Raw genomic sequence first — 24520 nt, forward strand, 5'->3', positions numbered from 1 at the left:
GAATCTAACCCGAACTATAGGAAGTAAAGCGGTGTGCTAAACCACTACACCAATGAGCAATCGAACTTAAAGTCGAACATGTACCGTTTAAATTTCAACTATTACACTGCCATTTATTTTTCAGTTCCATTACACTTTCGACAGTGTAATTGCATGGCGTTCCGTTTAAAACATCCATTAGGATTCATTCGATCCGTTCCATTCACATCACGAAGTTGGGGCGAACGGATTCCGTGGTATTGTTCCGGACAACCGGACTAAAGTATTTAGAACTTTATTGCTCCCTAAACGGTACTACTTTTGATAGCAGAGAACAAAGGCCGGTATATATCATACGATTCGATTGAATCTATACCATATTGCAACACGTGTTTCGCCTCTTAACGAGGCATCGTCAGGCAATGAATATTGTTCGGATATAGCTTGGAAACATAGTGTTGATTGACTGATGTAGTTTGGTCGTTGGATTGCTATTAATATTAGTGCAACATATTATATATATAATACAATTTCAGCCCGCATCTATCCACTGTTGGATATAGGCCTTTCTCAATGCCTTCTGACATGAGCGATCTTCTGTCTTCCGCATCCATCCAATTCGGTCCATCTTGCAGTACCGCCCGACACTCTATCTACTCTATACATATATATATACAAAGTTTCGACGGAGTGTCGGGCGGGCGTGTTATTTATATAAATATAAAGTTAAATAACCACGATGCTTTCCGACAGGACACGGTATATTATTAGCAATAGGCTAATTAGTAATATTTATATATATAGTCAGAGTTCCATTATTTACATGTATATATTTCTTTGTTGCTTAGATTAATTTATTTAACTATAATATAATATATTTACATTCAATACCATAAAAACAATTTTTCCTACTACATTCAAAGCTATTACGTATTCGTACTGAAAGATATATAATACCTGAAAATTAGTGTTTACTTCCTGAGTAAATATCACATTGAGCTATGACCTATTTGCACTGTTGCAGCATACAGAATTAGTAATATTCATACATATATTGTGTATGATATAGAAATGTAATTTAAACAGATAAAATAAACAAACGTACGCCACTTTTATTTAGTTTATCTTTTGTTAATGCTTTTGATATTGCTTTTACTATAATGATATCCTCTGAACCACACGATACAGACTTACATGTCTAGTGTGTGGTTCGCCGTAATGTGTATTAATGTAAAAGTGTTTTATTGGCCAATAAAGTTGTTATTATTATTATATAACTTCATTTTATATTAAGTGTGCTGGAAATGCAAACAAATCTTTTATCTACATATTTAGTTCCTACCACGTCATTCAATTTCCACTATACTCTTATATATATATATATATATATATATATGTAGTAATGTTGTGGGTATTATTCTAAGTTATTAGATGTTGTCTAGCTGTAATTTCAGCTGTAGATTTGGAGAAAACTTTACCAGCTGAGCTTCTTTTCAGTGCCGCATTAGGCTAGTGCCAAGTAAACTAGTAACAAGTAAATGCTACGGACGCCGTGCTTTAAGGTTGTCTATATATAATAAAATAAGAAAGTTTTTTTGAATCTTTAAATATTTTTTAATTTCATTCCACTAAATCTAAATCTAGTAAAATTCGTTTGTAAATATTATTTTATAACGTAATAAAAGTAACATTTGTAAGTGTTGTTTTTTTTTAATACAAACTTAAGAAACGTAATCTTACACCAAACCATATGTCTCAAAGTAATTTGCTCCGGGCCCCGCGCGTTCAATCCGGATCTGTTTCGTGATACTATATCCTTGGCGTAACTTCTAAACTTTAGATTAATGGAAGTACCCACTCCAAAGAGACAATATAAATTGGGAGCAATCTTTCCACACAGCAGGGCACCCACTGTCACAAAATATATTTTTCATTTTAAGTGAAATCATTAAGTACAACATTTAAAATTATTTATTGTTTAATTTTATTATTTAATGAATTTACATTACTTTATATAATTGCATTTCATTACTTAATTCATTACTGTGGTAAAGCAATGAATTAAATAATTAAATTGAATTCCGACTATACTAATTCAATGAAATAGGTTTAATCTTATAATTGTATCCTCATCAAAATGAAATTTCAGGATATGGTGACATCAAGGGTTACTGTTCATGTACATAGGCGATGGTTACCACTTACCATTAGGTGGGCTGGTAGCTTGTTCACAATTGTAGATACTTAAGAACGTGTTAAGTTGACAATGAGATAACATGACGTCTTAGGTTTGATACCTACCTCTTAGGTTGTATACTGATTCGCTCACCGTCTTCTGTATTACGAACGCAGTATACTAGCCGTAATCTGCAGATAATTTAATAATATACCTTCACGCCTATAATCCTAGATATGGTGTTCAGACACCCAGTCACCTGTGAACGTCGTGGTGAAATACATTTCTCTGACTACATTTAAATACAATGTGGCAGGGAATGCAAAAAAATAACTCACGCTTCAGTTCTATACAAATATATACTTATAAATAAAATTGGAGTGTCTGTTTGTAATATTGAAATAACCGTTTTTAGTACATGCATATGTATATAAATACGGTACATACACCAAAATAACATTTTTTACTATTTTTGTCTGTCTGTCTGTTTATTTCGGCTAATCTCTAAAATGACTGGACCGATTTTGACGGGACTTATTGGCAGGTAGCTGATGATATAAGGAGTAACTAACGCAACTTTTATTTTAGAAAAAAAACTTTTATTTTATAATAATAAAGTTAACTAAGAATTATAATTTACATGCCTCCTGAACATGAGGCGATGATTTGTACTTAACACTGTAAATGTTGAAGCAATTAAATTATCTATCTCTTTTACAGTTAAAAAATATAAATTGAGTCAGAGTTTTTTTAGAGTTAGCTGGATTCGAACCAACATACATATAGCCATTTATAAGAAAAATCAGTCCTCATAATATTAATATATCTACCCTACACATATTACCAGAACAATTTAATTACTAAAGGCCCGCTTATCATATTTTCATGTAGTTGTACCAGCTGTAACCCTACTGGCTTCCAGTATTGTTACTACATATATGTAGGTACGTATGTCACCAAGACATGAGGCATACATAAGATCAAACATGCCCCCAATTTCTGTTTACAATACCCACATGTGTATATTATTCTAAGATTCTGTAGAATAATTTACATATTGTTTTTGTTAAACGTATGTATATCTACACATACAATAGTAACACATAATAATCTCTAAGTATAATTCCCACAGCGCCATCTAGTCCGATGCTAAGCAGAGCTTGTGTTATCAGAATACAACTGTGAATTGTCCTGAGATTATTATTATTATATATTTACATAACATAGAATATATTTTAGATAAAATATTATTATAGTAGGTACTGTGTCAACGTAATATAGCCCAAAACAATTATTGCTAGAATTATGTCTGTTTGTCTGTATCTCTGTGCGCGTTATCCTTAGAAACGGCTTATCCGATTTGACCGAAGGACCGAAATTTGAACGGAGGTGCAGTATTTACTAATATATAGTTGTAAGCTTATACCTACCCTTAGTGCAGGCGGGTACATTGCTCTATATTTATCCATTAAAAAACTACATACACATACAAATACCGTTTTTAATATTGTTGTAACTTGAATCTCCGTACCCGTCTTATTTGGAATAACAATAATTTAATTTTAAAAAGATTTTCGTTGAAATACGTTTGAAATAAAATAAACATTACATTTTATATTAAATTAATGTAGTAACACAATATAATAGTGCGAAACCGCACACAAATCTGTTAAGCCATTTCTGAGTTTAGTGCGCCCAAACACACAGGAAAACAAATTTCATTTATAATTGTACATGCATATATAATAATAATTTTACATATACATAACAAATTAATAATACATACATGAACTTTGTTTAAAGAGCGTAGTAATTTCATATATGACACTGCATATTTTAGTCTGTCAGTTTGTTAGGACGAAATTGAAATCTGCACAGCTCCTACAGTATGTCTGCCAAGAATTATTTTACAGTATAGTAAGCCTTTGCAGTTAATAAGTCTTGACTGCAAAGGCAAAGTCTAAAATTACTTCCTTCTTCAGTCTCTGAACTATATAATAAGTCTTTTTTTTTGTTTTGTCTTTAATTTATTACATATATTATTTATTTTCATTACATATATAGATTTTCTTTATATATATAGATAAATAACGTTAGCCAGGTTACTTAGTATATACAGTTTTTAATCAAACAATCAGTCAATCATTTTATTTTTTGACAATATGTACATAAAATATAACGTTAATATACAATTTAATTCATTTACATTAATTAAATTTTATATTATAGACAATCAGAAAATATTTAAAAATAAATTTCCTTAACAGCTGTTAGCTATTTATCGAAAAATTCATATGTTTAATAAAATGAATTGTAAATAATATAATGATAAAAGACAATGTTTGAATCGATCTCTGGTTATTAGGCCAAGGTAATGCAGTATACTGCTAAATCACAATCAATTTGAAACCAAATGAACTTTACATGCCTTGATTAACATTTTAAATATAGATTGTGTAACCTAGTTAATTTATAAGGCTTTCTTGCAATTGCACTCTTTCCTTGAAGTTAATAAGTTTGCGCCAGAAATCGTGTAACTACTGCGTTACATGTTCACGGCATTACATGTAATTTGAATGGTATATCACATATAACTTTGTAAAGTACAATATGAAAGACATACCTTTGTATCGCCTTACATATTTTATTGGTATTATATTATAGTATATATTAATAGTCAATCATAAGCGTAAACCGACAAAAGTTTGTACTACACATAATTAACTTATAGGCTGATTTATTGTATTGTATTCTGTTTCCAACTGAAGGACTGTATTCAATTTGCCAGGTCTATGGACAGATAGTCCGTCAACTATTTGTGCTAAAAATTACGCGTCGTAAACATTTTCAGTTTCCATATGTTTGAAATCATATAAATGTAAGACGTAGAACTTTTAATTAAATCCTTTTCGTACTGCAATAGTTAGTAGTCATTATTACCCCATAAGTTCTACTTTGCATAAGTTAAATAAAGAAATGAACATATCACACACTTAGTATAATACTGGCATAACTCAAAAATTACAAATTTTGGAAAGTCCACTTTATTACTGTGGTATTAAAATCTAATTAAAAAAAAAAATCTGAATTACACCAGTATTGTACTAGATATGCGATGTATCCCCTTTCCTACTACAAATGTAAGCTGTTGTATCCTAAATAACTCCAAAACCTATGTTATGAAAAATCTAAAGATTTTTTAAAACTTTATTAACTCGACTTTTATCGTAAATATTGTAGTTTCAAAAATAATGTATAGTAATCATAAACCACCCTCTCTCTCACACAAACACGAATACATAATGCTTACACATATACAGATCTAATACAGGCAAAGGCTCTTTTTGTGAGGTACTTTTTTTATTTTTTCTTTCTTTTTGATTGTTAGTTACATTTTCTTTGTTTTGGTAAATTTAAATACATGTATATTGTAAATTTTATTAGAGAAACGTGATATGGGTAACGTCATAGCATGTATTTTTTGGAATTATATATAGTCAGTGGAAGGCGTCGATATTCGCAACACAGTTTTATATTTCTGTGAATGTTTCTTCAGTGAATTGGTACACATGTTTTCTGTTTTAAATAAATAAATAATAAATTATCCATTAAGATACGATTTATTCCGCTATTATTAAAAATTCAACATATTAATATAGGATAATGAAGCATAAACCGATATAAGATCGTACCAGTTATTATTTACTTATATGCACAGTTATTGTATTGTAATATCATTAATGAAAATCAATATATATGCACCGTTAAAGTGCTACTTCAAAAGTTTTTTATTTTATGTTTTATGATACGGATTATTAGTGGAATAAAACATAAACCGATAAAAGTTCATACCAGTTCTAATTAACTTATGGATTTATTGAATTGTAATTTTATTATAAGATCACAGCCAAGGATGGTGTCTGGCGAGAATTTTATGTTATCTATTATGACTTATGAGATACACCTTTATCAGTACTGCTAATCATACCATGAATACTTGTGTATGTATTTACAAAATAAAATATGTATGTAAGTAGTTGTATCCGTTGTTTAGTATATAGAACACAAGCTCTGATTAGCTTGGGTCTAGATAGCGTTGTGTGACTTGTCTTTAGATAATAGTATATTATTATCAGTTGTATGAACTTAATAACTTTCTTGTTGTGATTAATACCTATATGTTTAATTGTTTAATTATTATATCTCTGTAATTTAAATAGTCGTTCTTAGACGGATACTGCTAGCTTGTTCGTTATTCCAATTATTTTAAAAATTATTTGAATACAGTTTTCACTAATATGTTGTATCAATATTCTAGTACCATTGTTTCTGTTTCATTCCAAATGATTAATAAAAAATATGTATAATTGTTAATAATAAAAGATACTTTTTTTACACTACGATGTTGGCAAACAAGCAATTCGGCCCATCGATGGTAAACGGTTACCGTAGTCTATGGACGCCTGAAATACCAGGGGTTTCACGTACGTGTTACTCTTTATTTATTTTGTTAAAATATGAAATAGGTATTGATTTTTGTATATTTGTTGCAGACGACGGAGGTCACTGGCTCAGAAGGAAAGCAGCTTTGCAAGCTCGACGAGGTATCGACTCACGTACTCGACAAAGAAAATTAAGGACTCGCCGGCAACTTGGTAAGATGGTATAGCCATGCTACACACAACAGTAAAATCAGGGGCGAAGTTGAAGCAGATATGGTGGGGATAAAATCGGGACAAAAAGTTCTTCAGTTTTTCCCCGATTTTACCCCAGCACTACAGTATGAATACTAGATTTGGCTACATACGAACAAAAAAATTGAATTCAAATTAAATTAACACTCATTATAAGAGGTAGCACAACGTAAAATTTTTGAAAAATCAAACCTTCATCTCTTATATTTTCGTATTTTGATGAATTTCTGAAGATCATAATCTCGTATAAACTTGTAAGATAAATAAAATGTACTCGTATTGAACACTTAAAGAGTCGTACCTGTATGAAAATTCTTATAAAACTGGCGTTCCTGATCATGGGTTGGACCCTAAATAAATATATATAAAATACAATTCTTAAATAACTAAATGCTATCAATCAGGTGGTTCTTTTAAAAAGCGTCTATAAAATTTTGGTTAGGTGGTTTGTTAATTCATTTTCCACATATTTAACATTTTTTTACGTAATTTACTTTACTATAGGTCAAGTAAACAACGACTATAATTCTATAATTCAGACGACTTTAGATACCTATAATCACCAGTCCACCAATCAGTCACCTTTTGAATGAATATTCCGGTCAAGATACTTACTGGACTTCTGATATATGTAACTTGCCACTAATAATCATTTTTTCAAAAAATAAAAATATTTTATTTTTGTTATAATAAAAATGTCAAAAGAATCAGACATCGTGCTCCGTTTTTTCTACATTAAATAATTATTTATACCTACACGCGTCCTTCATGAAAAGAACACATCATTAATGAAAAGAACACAGGTGATAATTGACACAAAAAAAATATTACATAGATATCGAAATATCCATACGCTAACCAAGCATTAGAGTATAGAATGGACTCGTTTTTCGATTCGCTTCGGGACACTCCATATAGTGAAATCATGAGATTACATATTCCTAATACATGAGAATATGTCCTTTGAGTGAAGTCATCTTGAATATTTAATGTACTTTTCCTTCGTGTCTCGGCCGTTTTTTCAAGCTTGTATAATAAACATATATTACAGATAAAGATCATTTAAAAAAGAGTATAAACAAAAATTATCAGCAGATGATATTCCCCAGCTATATTTATTTGATTTTGTACTATTCTTATATGAACATATAATTTTAGTTGGCAATTTTTCTTATAAACAAAAGAAGGTCTTGATTAATGTTGATATGCAATATTTTTTATCTAGTTTTTGTCTATATCCTTGTTTCTTTACGATCTGTATAATGGATAGATGCTGCTTGTGGGGACTGTTCTGTTCGGGTTACGATTACTGATTACATTGTTTCCTTTTGAAAAATCTATAGCTTACGATGGTCATTACATTTTTCCTAATTGAATTTAAAAATAAATCTGTATCACATAGGAATATATAAAAACGACCTAGATGTAAAAAAAAATCTGCCTAAACAAAGTATCATATGTGGAGCTTATTCAATATGAACTCAAATATTTAAATTTATTACTTTCCCTCTCGTTCAGTCAACTTTAAAATACAATATGGACAAGGGTCACCTGATAGAATTTAAAAATACCCGAGGATATAAAGTTCAGCAATACTCAATTGATTTCGTATTGTGCACGTATTAACTCACAAGAAGTGTACAATGAAGGGTCCAAATAGCTACATGAAAATTGCGTGGCGCCCTGGAAAAACTCTGTTCATTGCAACTTGATACAGCGAAATGTTTGGAACCGACGGTCAAAGCTTTTTGTGGACAAAGGCCCGTAAAAACGTATTTTATTTCGTGAATCGAACAAGTACCAAATTGCTTTGTACTTAATGAATATATTGATAGCTTTGCCCTTCAAAAATTCATTAAAATTTGGGTATATTATTACATAGTATAAAATAAAGTCGCTGTCGCCGTTTGTCTGTCCCTATGTATGCTTAAATCTTTAAAACTACGCAACGGATTTTCAACTATTTTTTTTAAAAGATAGAGTGATTCTAGAGAGGTAATACATGTACACTCGAGCGAAGCCGGGGCGAGTAGCTCCTACATAATATTTTTAACAATATATGTAATATTTATTCATTAAGACAGCTATATATGGAAATCATTTTATGATTGAATAAAACTGAATTATATAAGATGAGAAATGAAAAGGGTATAATTTTCATAATATTTTAAATACATATTATACCTACTCGATAACAAAGTTATTATTTATACAAGAAAAAATAAACAAATTTAAATAAAAATTGAGGTTTGAGTGTTTCCATAGTAAAAACAAAGTCAAATCTTTTGTTATTATAATATTACTCGATATAAATAGAAAAAAATAAAAATATGTCACATTATATAAAATTAAAAATTACAAAAAAGATAACTAAATTTTCTCTTTTTCACATAATGTGGTTAGTAGTTAGTATGGTTATTTTCATATTCATGTTATACAATATAATGTAACCAATATTATTAAATAAATATTAAAGAACTAATTCAATTGAACAAAAATTTAAAAGTAAAGAGTAAAAAAGCAGTTATATTTCAATAATTGTTAATAGATGCATTTATTATGAGTAGATGAGTATAATAATTGTACATTTCATAACGGTTTCAATCAATCTAGATTTCGAATAATACAGGTACTGAGCTGGATCATAAATCAACCAGTTGTGTTGAGTCAGTTACGCTCATTATTAGCTCATTTCTCATCTTATACGATTCAGCTTTATACAATCATAAAATGATTTCCAAACGCTGCTGTCTAAATGGATTATTAGTATTAATGTTATTAGAGTTAACAGGTTCTCATCTCAACTTACTTCATAAAAGAAGGATAATTCTTTGTCGATTTCTATGTTTTTTGGTGATTTTATATGAAAAACCTGTTTTAGATTTGGAATTTATTACAATTTTAATATACTTTAATTATTGATAATTTCATTGTTATGAACACATTGTATATGAATAATATTCACATTTGAAGAAGTGTTTTCTATTATGATATTTATTAAATTTATTTAAGTAATAGTAATACGTTAACTACATATATTTATTTTGATCCCATACTATAATTTCATCAAAAATATGATAAATATTCGGCCTAAAAAAGCATATTATTTTATAACTCTAAACGTTAAGCGTATAGAATATATTTTTTGCTAGTTATTTTTATTACCCGCAAATTAATCTACACGTATTTTGTGGCACCCTTAAGGCAATAACAAAAAATATTATTGCATACTTCAGCCATTTGTAAACGGCGTCGTTAGGCGAATTACAAAACGCCCCATCATTCTGTTTAAATGATAAAAAATTATGTACCTAAAAATATCCCTGAACACTTTACACAGCGCCATCCAGCCCCAATATAAGTAGAGTACTTAAATACATGTTTCTAACATAAATAATAAAATATACCTAGATAGAAAACACTCAGACCGCATACTCAGACCTCATTGATTGTATATATGTAAATCGTACTCATAAATACAAATGTTTATGTCGTGTGAGGAATCGAACCCGCAACTAACGGAAGCAAAGCAGTGTGCTAAACCGCTAGACAACAGAGGATAACAAGAATCGTGTTCAGATAGATTTGATATTGTCTTTGTTATGGATAAATAAACTTCTTACATATGCCGAGAGAGCTACATTATCGTTAGATGTTTTTATATCGTTGATTTTTTTTTATTTATAATTTAAGTCATATTACTTATGACTTATGGCTTAATTTATAAATAAAAAAAATTGTAGTACTTAAACAGTAATTAGGCTATACTGGCTGATTGTGCTATTGAGCTTTCTTTGGCATATGGGTGTTTTTTTTTTAAAGAATTGAAGCTGCAGTTTTTGTCACGTTGGCAGTCAGCTTGTTTGCAATTTTAGTTACATAAAAAAATCCCTCATCACTTGAAATAGTGAAATAAACATCCAGTACCCACATAGGTACCTACCTATGTTACTTACATATATCTACTTATTAATTATTTGATGAGGCAATTCACGTTCCAATAATATATGGACATCAGTTTAAATGGCTTGACCTTTGTCATGGTGGAGTTGGCTAATTGATTGTTCAGTCACATCAATGTGCCGGCCTCCCAATTTATACTTTGACCTTTGTGCCTCTAGTGATACAAAATCTTAATATTTAATATTAGTAGCATTATCGATTACTTATTAAAATCGTTAGTTTACTGTCTCGCTGCGGTTCTGTTGTTATTTCAGGATGTCAGTGACGCATTTGTAAGGAAACTAGGTACCTAAGTAATACAATAAGAGCCTAATAGTTGCTACAAAGATTTAAAGTCGTGTCAAAGGTCGTGAGTATAAACCCAATATAAACAGAAAAACAATCAAAGTATTCTATACTGTGATATAAATTTATTTGAGGACATTTTAATAGCTTATTAACATTAAGTTTCTTTTTAAAATTAATATATTTTTCGTACAATCTTTATAAATAAAAAAAACCACGTACAATCTGTAAAGAACCATATTTAATCAGAGAGAAGGCCGTAGGCTCAATTTCAATTGTACCCAAGGAAATGTGGAAATGTAAATATTGCTCTCTCCACGATGAACAATTGACAATGCCTCTGACTACCTTTATCCGGCATAGCAGTCGTGAAGGTATTTTACTACAGGTATAATATAAATGAATTAGGCATTAATTCTAATTATAGTTTATAGACACCACTTTGAAGTGTAAATGTAGGTATTAACATACATTTTAACTGCTCGGTTAACGACCCACTCTTACAATACTACCTGCTTATGCAAATTACTAGGGTAAGGTTATGACGTTTGTATTACGTCATTATTATGTCTTTTAATGTTAACTATATATTACACTTAACAACGTCAATGGGTGTATAATTATAAATATTTTTTTCATTGATTAATCAAGAGTTGTCTAATTTGTATTGTGTAAAACTGCACTAAATATTTTTTTTAATCAATAGTCTACTTTCAAATTCTCCTTTATTTTTCATTCTATAATATGTCTTTATATTTTAATAATTTCAAAATAAGAGCTCAAAGATTTATCTTTTTAGATAGATTTCTTCTGAAATCAGATCATAAAATGTTGAAGAAATTATTTCTGCGATAATTAAAAAAAGTTATTTTAGGATTAATAAAACAAAATATAAATTAAAAAAATCTTCACTATATAGTGAGGACAAACATAGAAAACTCAATGTTTCTATTCATGTCCGTTAGACTTCGGAAGCATTAAACCGATGTACTGCAAACCGGTTTCATTTAAAAGACAATACTACGAAAATGGTTCTAAACCACAAAAATAGAACACAACTCGTGCCATATAAATATTTTCAAGCTCGACAAAGGATGTTAATTTGGTGGGTTGTAATTTTTTAGCGTAATAGCACACGCTGGATGTCCGTATTAAAAATTAAAAAAAATTCTTTGAATTAAAAGTCTATGGCATAGTTCTACGTATACTGGTTACTTTAAAAAACAATAAGGTACCAGTAGCTTTACTATTATATATTCTGTATCTATAATTCAATGGACAAGGGATTTGTACACGGTTACCCGTTTCGTGATGATGGATGGGATACCCGTGTCGACCGAAGTACCATACCTATACATTTTTAGGGTTCTGGAAACTTTTGTGGACAGTTTATCATACATACAGATCTAGGACGCAAGTAACTTATTTACAGCGAGGGTGATCTTCGAAAATGAGTACCGCCCTTCTTAGGAGAGCAGACGAATTGTGCAGAATTCTACTTAAAAAAAACTTCTCAGTACGGGATCGCTTTTACATTCATCCGATCGCGATTCAGACAACGCATCCCACTGATGGGATTTGTCTGAGTAGGAGGGAGGGGGTATATTCCTCGCCCGTACTCATACACCTCACCGCCTTGGCCGCCGCCACCGGCTTTGGATGTCCCTACATATACCACAATAGAGATCCAAGGTGAAATCATAGGCGGCCTACTGTGCCTATCAGACAAAGAGAGCTATAGATCCCTATTTATAAAGAGAGCTATAGTCGCCTGATCTGCCTGTGCCAGCGTTTTACCGTAGGGATGAATAGCGGCCCAAATCGCAATTGCTAACTCGCTTACACGCCGAACGCGGTACCCCGACACATTTCTCCGGCTAGACGCATATACAATGTACATACATAAATTTTTATAAAACTGCTTGTATATACTAAACTATTAGTTTATGTTTCATAAAAGCTATTTACTTTACTTTGTCTGTAATTCTGTAATTAGTAACGTCGAAAATTTTGAGCACTGTCAAGATTAAACCTTATATCAATGTACAAGATATAAAAAAATATATTTTTTTAAAGAAATAGTAACACTCTTAATCGTCTTACGGATTTGTCGTTCGTTTCACAAATCACGAAAATAAAAAAAAATACATTGAGTTACAAACTGAGAATTTTTGACAAACGGTTGAAAATACTCCTAATAAAAAGATATATATAGTTATAATAGAACGAATAGAAATGAACATTCTTATTGACATAAATTAAAATTTAAAAACTTTTGAATAGTCATACTATTTTTTTTAATCTACCACTCATTTGGAAAGTTGTCTCTTCACAAGAAGGATGAGCAGGAAACTTGCGTGTTGCTATTTTAAATAATTGTTATAACTTTACTTAACTTAAAATCTGTGAATACAAACTATCAACTAGCACTACTTTATTAGAGTCAAAATATTAAATAACCAATCAACTGGTTAAGTAACTAAATAGATTAAATCAGTACACATATAATTCATGGATAATGACCATAGCAGTACAGTACCAAGAACATATCAAGGTTACATTTATTTAGTACAACACTCCTTTGGGAATCAACTTAATTTATTTGCACCAATTAGCATTTATATTACCTATCTATATGTGAATTTTATAAAACAACCTTCGGCCATGAACGAATACGCTCTTTCCTCTTGTGACTTGTTGAAATGATTACTTTGTGAAATTCTTAGAAGTTAGATTCTTATTTCTTTCTTAATATACTTTTTATGAGATAAATCGACGACGTTTGCATAACGAGATTGGTAATGTATATAATATTTATAAGTTTTATATTTATTTAATTAGCATACACAAACTTTTTGTTATGTTACTCTCATACTTACTTGAAGAATGAGAGCAACAAAATACCTTTTTTCTGTAATTATACTTTATATTCATGTGAAATTTTAATATACTCTGCCAAATGTGAATGCGAATAAGTTCACGTTTTTTTTATGGATTATAATAGAATAGTGTACGCATCTACGCTAACGGTTTATGTCAGCGGATCAGCCAGTAGAGGATGATAAGATGAACATGAGGTCATGTCAGTTAGTCCATCGTGATGAAATTACTCGATTTCCAAAGGAGCCGCGTGGAGGTTTACTTGACCTTAAACAATTCTATCACTGGGGTTATTAGTCCACATTACTAACAATTTCCTTCCCTAAGCCTCATTCTACCCCATCTGCGATAACGTCGTGATAGTGCATTATTATTACATTTTAATTTCTATACTTAAAAATCAATTAATCTAATCAAATACTGTTAATCTAGGGTAGCGAATTGTTAGTAGAGCGGACTAATGACTTCAATGTCATGCTAGTTATGTACCATACCATGTCGACCTCCACGTGGTTCCCCTGGTCTAAGTCACCTGCTCTTATGATCATCCTTCACTAGTGTCCTATCAGCATATACAGATAGCGAGGGCACCATATGATTATAATCCATTAAAAAATACTGTTAATCTAAAAGACGGCAGTAGATTTTTATCATATCAAAATCCTACTCTTTTATAATAGAGTTCCGGATTCTTTATGCGTTACTTTCAGTTGTTGGCTCTATAGTTGACTCATAAAATATCTATAATCTAGGATTAGAGGAGACAAGTACATCATTTTGTCATTATATATAGCGTAGCCCATAAAGACGCGAAATTATAGAGATAATAAAGCCTCCACGACAATAGTAGGAATTGTATTAGCCTCAAGGAACCATTGATTAGATATATACTGTTGGCTGCTCTATTCTTATTATTTTTTGTCATATAATCTCTCATAAAAGTTCGCTATCATAGATAGCAAACTTTTTCAAATGTGGCCAGAACTATTTACATACCACGTTACAAAGTTTAATACTATTCCATTTTTGAATAATTCCTAAAAGAATGTCAAATTACTTTTTATTTTTTACATACTCTGTGTATGATATGTTTTTAGAGGAATAATGAAAAAAATATTTAGTTAAGAATTTGAATATTGCTACGCTCAAAGCATATTCTGTGCCCTTTTCTCAAACAGGAAAATCGGTATTGACATAATTATTTTAGGAACGGTCGTTTATACCTATTGTTGTTCCATTTTTAAGTCCCAAATTTATAATATACTAGCTGACCTGCGCAACTTCGTCTGGATCACACTTACACATTTCGCCCAATTTATATAACATCTTTTTAATTTAAAGCCTATGTGTTTTAACTGTAAATTTCAAAATTCGTTCAGTACAATTTAGTTTTTGCATGAAAGAGTAAGAAACATCCATTCATCCACGCATTTATACTCACATACTTTCGTGTTTATAATATTAGTAAGATTCTTCAATAGGGCAGTTTACAGTGTTACGAAATACTTACGACGCGCGACGGGATATACAATAGCAGCTCTTTTTTTAATTCTTAGTCAAGTATTATGTTAAGTTTACATTCCACGTAATTTTGTCGGCAATAATAATTGTGTACGTATTTACAATAACCTGTCAAATATTATTATTATTAAATATAAATTTTGTTGACATACACATTTTATCCTACACCTTAAGATTTCCCTTATTTTTAATTTCGCGTTATTAGGTATCAACAGTGGGTAAATGTCGTTTATTCTTATTATTTTACGCATTGTTGCTTAATTTGTAGTTCCATTTTTGAATGCCAAATATATTTTTTATATTATTTTTATCAAGCTGAACTCTTGTTTGACATTTATACAAGGTTACTGGCCGAAAAGAGTTTATACGTTGTCGCCACGCGAACAATATATTTTTACTGCTTTCGGAAGAAAAATAACAGAGCAAAAGTAGGATTGCAACTGGGCATGTTCCAAAATCGATTGTTGCTTGATCTTTTTATATTTTTAATGTACTAACATCGTCTTTATACACAAACATAGTATGTTAGAAGTTAGCATATTTTGTGCAATCTTTGCAACCTACCTTGCGCAACCTACGTAACCGTAACTAGAATAAGTGAGACAGAAGAGCCTACTGAGACATTTTTTTTTTCAATTGTAATCGGTTAAAAAAGGTAGTTGAGAAGATATAATAAAATACAATTGAATATAAAACATCCTCCTGTTTATTCAGCCGAGAATATAACTTCGTGACTTTGTTAAGTTAGAGGCACTGAAACTTGTTAATGAGAAATGACATAGGTCACTTGATTATATTCTCCATTCAGTATAATTTATCTATCGAGAAGCGAAGACACTGATTTAAAGAAGGTTTTTAATATGACAGTGGATGAATTTAAAAGGAAGTGAGGACCGAAAAAACTGGATGAATTGTGTGAAAGATGATATACATAAATGGAGAGTAAGCACAGATATTACAGCTGATAATGATCTGTGGACGATAGTGACATGCACTGCGAGCACCTAATGGAAAAATGAAAGACAATAATGAATCTGTATAATTTATCTATCTGTACTAATATATAAATAAAGCGTATCTTTGTTTACGAACTGATATCTAGAACTATAATAGAAATTTAAAAAAAAATCTTTAGCACAATTTTTGAGAATTTTTAAGATATTGAAATCCTTGAAACTTATTATAAAGAACAAATTCCATTCTGAATTTGAGCAATGAAGAATGCTAAAAGAATAACGACGGGCGGGTGATACGTTACTGTGGGATGGAAGTGGAAGGCAAAAGTAGGTAATAGCTAATTATTTAAAACCATAAGGCGAGTGAAACCGCGTGGTAAAACTATATATTTATTAGTTTTTTTATGCTCAAATTAAGCAATGACCATATTTACTATATTCATTGAACGTCAATTAATTTCAAATTAAACATTCATTGGATTTGAAACTTATATCTAATTATTATATTTATTTGGTGCACAAACTTCTCAGAAAAAAAGAGTGTTTTTAAATTTTAAGAAAAAAAATGCAAACTAAAATTTAATCCCATTTTCATCGACAGACGTGTAAAAAGCAATTCAATGGCCATTGCACTTGAACTCTCATGAAATACATTTATTCATATATCTATTTACTTTTAGATATATCTTATCGAACTAATTATTATTTAAATAAATTTATAAAATACAATAAATATTGGAATGTATCTGTATAATGTTGTTTTAGTATCAGTCATTTCTGGTATATTTATTTATTCTACATATAAATAAATATACCAGAAATGACTGATTGTATATAAGTATAACCTATTATACATATAAACCTTCCTCTTGAATCACTCTATCTAGTGCTGAAAACTGCATTAAAATCCGTTTCGTAATTTAAAAGATATAATCCACCAGACAGCGGCGGCGACTTTGTTTTATTGTATAGTATTTATTTAACTGGATTTTCATCAAATCATGAGGTCAATTTATACACGACAATTAATCAAAGCAAGAAAATATTATACTCTCTTAGACTCTATTTTTTTCTCATCTCCTAAAATAATACGAGTAAAGTGTAATTAGAAGTGAGTACTACAATTTTGTAACTGATATTTTATTGTTATCATAAGAATAATAAAAAAATTATCTTGCTGTGATTTCAGTGTTATTTTATTTTTCAATAAAAAAAACACCGCTTTACCAAGTAAAAATGAACCCCAAAATTAAAATTATTAAATTAATAAATGTTGTAGAAATATGTAGTAAAACTATTTATGACTGGAAAATGTATTTAATGATAAGATAGATAGTGAAGTGACATAATATAATTTTGTTTTTATATTTTTGATTATAGAATAGAAAAAACCTTTAAATATATAAATATAAAAAGAGTTTTCATAACAATAAATCAATTACGTGAAGCAAACACTCCTTGTTACGAAAACTGCGCGGACGAAGGATTATGAAATTTAATACACTTATAGTTTATATAGAGGAGTGCAGATTGCTTAATTTTTTTAAATTTACGTATAAATTTTTTCCCATTAGCGACCAGGAGTAGTTATATTTTTTCTATGTACATACTAACCCAGCTATCGGTAGCTTAATTTGCTATTTCATGTATTTAAAATTGTAGATGTATTTAAGTTAGAAAATGAAATAAAAACCTCATATTGATTTAAAAATACCAGGCTATTCATTTTAAAAATAAGTTTTGATTAACGACGCCGCCTGGGGAAATTCATTTTCATGGCGTAGAGAGGCTGTTTAAACTACGTAAGCTATATTTAATTGTTAGGTGCGTTAGCGGTTCCATATTAAATTTTTATACTCATGTGAATAAATGGTATACAGTTGTGTAAATACGAATTTAAATTACGTGACATCAACGTATAAACAGTATTATTATTGTTGAAATAGAATTGTCTATCAATTCAAAATTCGAATAAAGTCAATTTATTTTAAAACTCATATTAGATTATAATACAATAATAATAACGAAGGTATTTGTTTTGTTTAATTAAATTTATACATACAAAATAGAGCTTGGTCTTGTTTCAAAGACATTTTTGAATTAAGAACTTTTACAAATATATCTTTAAAAAATATATTACTTTTATTCAAAAACATATTTGGAAAAAGAACACTGATTATAGGGTCTCATCCTACACCTTTAAACAAATAAATATTATTTTTCAAAAACCTAACACTAATCTTATGAGAACTAAATCTAAATTGAATCTGTTAATTACTTGTAGTAGTCAAAATATAATCCGTACTAACTAAAGAACCGTCAAAAAAGTATTTTGTATCGAGTCACTCGGACTTGTTCTATTTTCTTCAGTTTTGTCAAAAATATATCATTAACGCAATGTTTTGTATTTATAGATGCAGTAACCAGTGGGACAGAAGTTCCTGAGGAGTCGTCCACGAAACGATCACACACTGCACCGTCGCCTTCGCGCATCTCCGCCGGTGAGAGCGGTAAAGCTTCTCTTAGTTGCTAGCTCCTGCTTTTACACCTTTATAAACATCATTATCATTATCTCTTTCATTATCGTCATTACTACATAAATTATTACGTACATAATAATTTATGTATTATGTATTTTACTTCTTCTATTTTCAACAGAATGGAGTGGAGCTACGGGCGGTCCACCAGCGGAGGTGGTGCTACGACTGCACCCTTCACCTTCCTCAACAGCACGTGCCAACGTCTCGCTAGCTGACATTGGTTAGTACAAAGTCAACGTACTCATGTGCTTTGGCTCACCTGTTTAATAATAAATAGTTATTTAAAAATAATGGCTTTAAATTAGACACAGAGAAACTATTACTTGCGTAAACGTACTTACTACATATAATTACAGATTCCCACACACACACACACACACACACACACACACACACACACACACACACACACACACACACACACACACACACACACATACACACAACATTACTACACATGTATACAATTATTATACTTGCCTAAGATACTATCATAATCTTATTATATAAGCATATGTAGGGTTCTAGTCTACTTATATAAAGACTTTGTGCCTAGTTCAGTTTCCAGGCTCATACACTCACAAATTGTTTATGAAAATGATTGAAGACCTGTATAATTGTATATGATTGTGGTTTAATAAAAAAAATATATATCTCAGGACAATTCACATAGCGACATCTGGTATCAAACTAAGCAGAACTTACGTAATGTAGATATAAATACTTATATATTTTTTGGTAAATACATACATAATATACATAGAAATTCTGACGCCAAGATTTAGAGAGAGACTAAACTAAGAGACAGTGCTAGCGGTAAGCTGGCCCCCAACCATCTTGGATTCAAACTTACCAGTGATGTTGTTGAGTTGGAAAGTGGTGGTCCCACTGAATAGTTATTTTGAAAGTCATTGTAAACACAATACCTCTGAATACCCCATGTGGGATAAAAGTCGTGAAATTAAGTGCTACATGATGAAAAGCATCTCCAACAAAACCCTGAAATATAAGCTAACAGTATTTAGTTTCACCGAACACCGTTCAATACTCTCCGCGTGCCGCACGCACAAATAGATTAAAATTTCCTTTCTGTTGTTTTATTTTTATATATTTTCGTTGAAGAAAATGTGAATGGGTTTTAATGATTCTTTTCGCAATCGATAGGGTTCCGATGTATGTATGTCCGATGTATTTCTCTGATTAATTCATTACTAAATGGATTTCTATTATTTTGTTTAATTCAGCTACAATTACAACATACAAATACAAATATTCAGACGGAAACCTGACCACATATTTATCTATTGGACGCGTACCTTCCCAATTAGTGATCAAGTTACAACCGTTTTTAGATCTACATCCATACTGCGACACGTATTTCACCTCTAAACAAGGCATCACTAGGTACTGAATAGAGTTTGGATATAGTTTAGTGTTGACTGTTCAGCGACCAGACTACGATGTTTCCAGTAAAATGTACTTCTAAAAAATAACACCTAATTCCATAAAATATAGACCTTATAAATTCTCCTACAATTGACATCGATTTTTTTTTGATATCTATAACTCTACTAATATTATTAACTTGAAATTTTACGAGAATGTATGATCGATGGATGATTGTTACTCTTGTATCAAAAAAAGTTGTATCAAACTACTTTACATATACTTTACATATACTATAGGAATGAAACTTATTCCACAGATAGGATTGTGGTATACAATTAGTACAAAATATATCTTTTAGTCTAGCAGTTTAAAACTTTGTCGTACATCTGATGGCCGCGGTTTCAATCGCCGTACAAGTTAAATATTGTATGGCGATTGAAACCGCATATTCATAAGTATATAAAAAGAAAAAATATATATGTATATATGTTGTATATCTAAAAATAATATAAAAAAAAATACGTAATTCTATAAATTTCTAGTAGGTAGGCATAGAACTGCAATAATGATCATAATTTTATTTATATGTGTATTTTGTTTATAATATATACACTATGTTCATAATATGTTTGAATGCATTATTTTATCATATATATATATTATGATCATTGCCTTGCTTTATCCCATTATTTGGGGTTGGCACAGTATGGCATACTCATCTATTGATCCTCATCAGCCGTCGGACTCTCTTTTTTATATTTATACCTGTTTAATATATTATATAATTTTATTATAATCAAATAAACTGCCTTCGAATATCTCTGCACTTCTAAAGGTTGGCAGGTAGAGAATATTAAAGCATTAAGCCTATTTAACAAAAATTCAATAATGTTCTAATTAACACACTATGCAATGCGAAACTAGAAAATGTTATGCATTTTCTAGTTTGCTGTCAGAATTCTCTTTTTAGAGATAAGATCTTATATATTAGATACAATATATCACTGTTTTTTTTTCTTACGAGAATAGGAGTATATGTTTAAATAAAATAAAATGTTTGGGACTATATGGCGCCGAGTGAACTGCCGTGGATTATATATTGTTTATTGATATTTGTGGAGATTTCAACAACAATCAATTGATCGTGCTTCCCAGCAATCACAGCTGTTATTGTTCTCGTTTCAGTGAGATAAATTGAGTAACGCGTAATAAAACAATTACGTTCGTGACAATGGATTGTACCTACGCTTATTCACAGTATGCCAATAACACAAGCATTAATCAATTGGCGTATTTATTATTTTGATTGATTGTTTATTGATTGATTTGTTAGTGTAGTCACCTTTCGATAGTCCGGGGTTCGTTTTAAATTGAATGAAAATTTACTTACTAGCGACGCGTGCCGGCTTTGCATGGATGCAGTACAAAACATGTGTGCATTTCTCGGCATATTCTAACTATAACATATATGTAACATACATGTAGACCTTCCTCTTGAATCACTCTATCTATTAATGAAAACTGCATTAAAATCCATTGCGTAATTTAAAAGATATAAGCAAATATCCAGCGAAGGCGACTTTGTTTTATACTATGCAAAGATAATGAAGTGGTGCATCCGTTTATGCTAACGGTATGTATACTCCGGTATACCACCAGAGGAGGATGATAAGACGAACTGAAAAGACATGAAGACAGGTCTAACTATCCCATCGTGGTGAATGAGCCACGATGGTTTCCAGAAGAGACCCCGTAGAATTCGATATATATATTTTAAGAACTAAAATTAAAACTAAAAGAAATATAACAAAATGTGTTCATTTAGCATTGAAAACCACATTAATTATAAAATCACAAAATTCGCACTTAGTAATATTTTGAAAAAAAAATCGTATTTAAATTAATCTCAATTAAAATTATTCATGTTCGATATATTCTGCCACTAATGTAAAAGAAATCCCTTCTATCCAGTTCGGTTACATGTTGATAATAAGGGAAATATGTTTTTTATTTAATATTATAATATCACAGATAAGATAATATTATATATTAACTAGCTAATCGCCCCGGCTTCGCACGGCTTAACATGTATTACATATATTAACCTTCCTTTCTTGAATCACTCTATCCACTAAAAAAACTGCTTCAAAATCCGTTGCGTAGTTTTAAAGATTTAAGCATACATAGGGACAGATAGACAGCGACAGCGACTTTGTTTTATACTATGTAAAGATATTATAAACACGAAGTTTGTGAGTATGGATGGATCGATCCATGGATGGATGTTTGTAACTTTTTCACGCAATAACGGAAATTTATGAAGCTTACATATCAGAATAACATATAAATTACATGTTGGTGAAACCACGGATACAGCTAATGGACATATTTTACTTAAAAATATATATATCTTAAAAAAATTGCACCTGTACGACGACAGTGTTGAATGTTCTAATAAAACACGATGCAAATGCAAGGTATTTGCTTTAAAATTTCAAATCATAGTCCAATTTATTCGTACATCTGTATCTCGTTGGTGGTTTTAGTTTATTCGATGCTATAAATCCTACGATACAACCATTCTCCGATCTCTGAGCGGCAAATCTGATTAATCTTTCATGGATCACAGATAAATCTCCATGGATTTCTGTGTACTGTATCTATTACAAAGCGACCGCAGAGGTTTAGTCGTACAATGTTATTAATAAAATTATATTTGTAGGATTTATATCTTGTACAATATGAAAATATTACATATTTTATTAAGTAACAGAAAAACATACTTACACGTGTATGTATTGGTTTCTTTAACTTTTTTAATTCCACCAGTGTTGAGTATACAATGATAGTAGCGATCCGCCCGGCTTCGCACAGATACATTACAATACTTTAAATTTCGCATTTTTTGGTATTATTTTAATAATATAATATCCTTGAACAATTCACACAACGCCATCTAGTTCCAAGTTAAGCAGAGCTTGTGTTATGGGTACTAGACTAGACTACATACATAAAAACCTAGAACTTTTTTTTATAATACATATTTAATATACATATAAAACATCTAGATCGATACAAACTCATGTATACAAATGTATATATATGGTATATACACGATTCCTCTATATCTGTTGTTAAAAACTGCATTAAAATCCGTACATGTAATATATATGATAAATGATATATGTATTTTTATAAATAAGTACATACATATAAAACGCCTACAGTAATACAAACAATAATCAAATCAATACAAATGTGCGAGGAATCGAACCTACATATGTAATATTATGTTATCTATGCTACAACTATTAGTACTAAGTGTGTTAAACGCCAGTCTACCGCGGCCGTCTTTATACGTAGTATTGAACTACAAAAATATATAGACTCTGGTAAATATAGTCGTCATAACTGCAAAGTGTTACGATATTAAATGTTCCTCATGTGTCTACATTTGTCTATTATTGAATTCTTTCATGATTTCCAATACGATTTCAATTCATATAATATATAACTCATAGTCTATATGTATTCAAAACTTTTAGGTACACATTGTATATACACTCATATGTTACGTGAATACAATCGAATCACAGGATATTTGATTTCCGACATGTTGGATTTTATGTTGGCATCCAAACAATAGTAATATAATATTGGTGACAAATGTTTGGCAATGTTTACGACCTTCGCTTTGATTTCTGAAATTGTCTGTCAATAACGTAATTTTATACCAGCAGAATAAGGTTTCATACTAAGTAATCTACGTGGGTAACCTCTGTCTTAACTATTTATGTACCCTGCAGTTGGTTTTCGAATATATATATTGGATGATATATGGCAGTAAAATTACAGGGTTTCAAATTCGATTGCAAGTAGGACATTTACATAAACTAGTGTCATAGTCCTAAGTGGTCTAAATACGACGATAATAAAATAAAAAAAAATTTTAAAACAACAATAACAAACACAATATATAGTAGTGTGTGTAAAATATATAGTAGTGTGTGTAATGTTTTTTTTATTGATTTAATGTATTTTTATGCATACTTTAATAATATATTAGCATTCTGCATTCCTTCTCTATTTAAACTATAAGTGTGTGAAATTTCATATTTCTGCGTCTGTGTAATTTTG

At 30.3% G+C, this 24520-nt stretch overlaps 1 protein-coding gene across 1 annotated transcript in view; it reads left to right on the forward strand.

Moving 5' to 3' along the window:
- Window positions 1-24520, forward strand: part of LOC131847352 (uncharacterized) — a 56707-nt gene that overhangs the window by 27799 nt on the left and 4388 nt on the right. The window contains exons 2-4 of the mRNA XM_059196919.1: window positions 6709-6810; window positions 18869-18964; window positions 19113-19214. Coding sequence (XP_059052902.1) covers window positions 6709-6810; window positions 18869-18964; window positions 19113-19214 — 300 coding nt within the window. The remainder of the gene's footprint in view (window positions 1-6708; window positions 6811-18868; window positions 18965-19112; window positions 19215-24520) is intronic.

Source organism: Achroia grisella, unplaced genomic scaffold (assembly GCF_030625045.1).
Source record: "Achroia grisella isolate CSIRO2021 unplaced genomic scaffold, CSIRO_AGI_Agris_v1 utg109, whole genome shotgun sequence".
Taxonomy (NCBI): Eukaryota; Metazoa; Arthropoda; class Insecta; order Lepidoptera; family Pyralidae; genus Achroia; species Achroia grisella.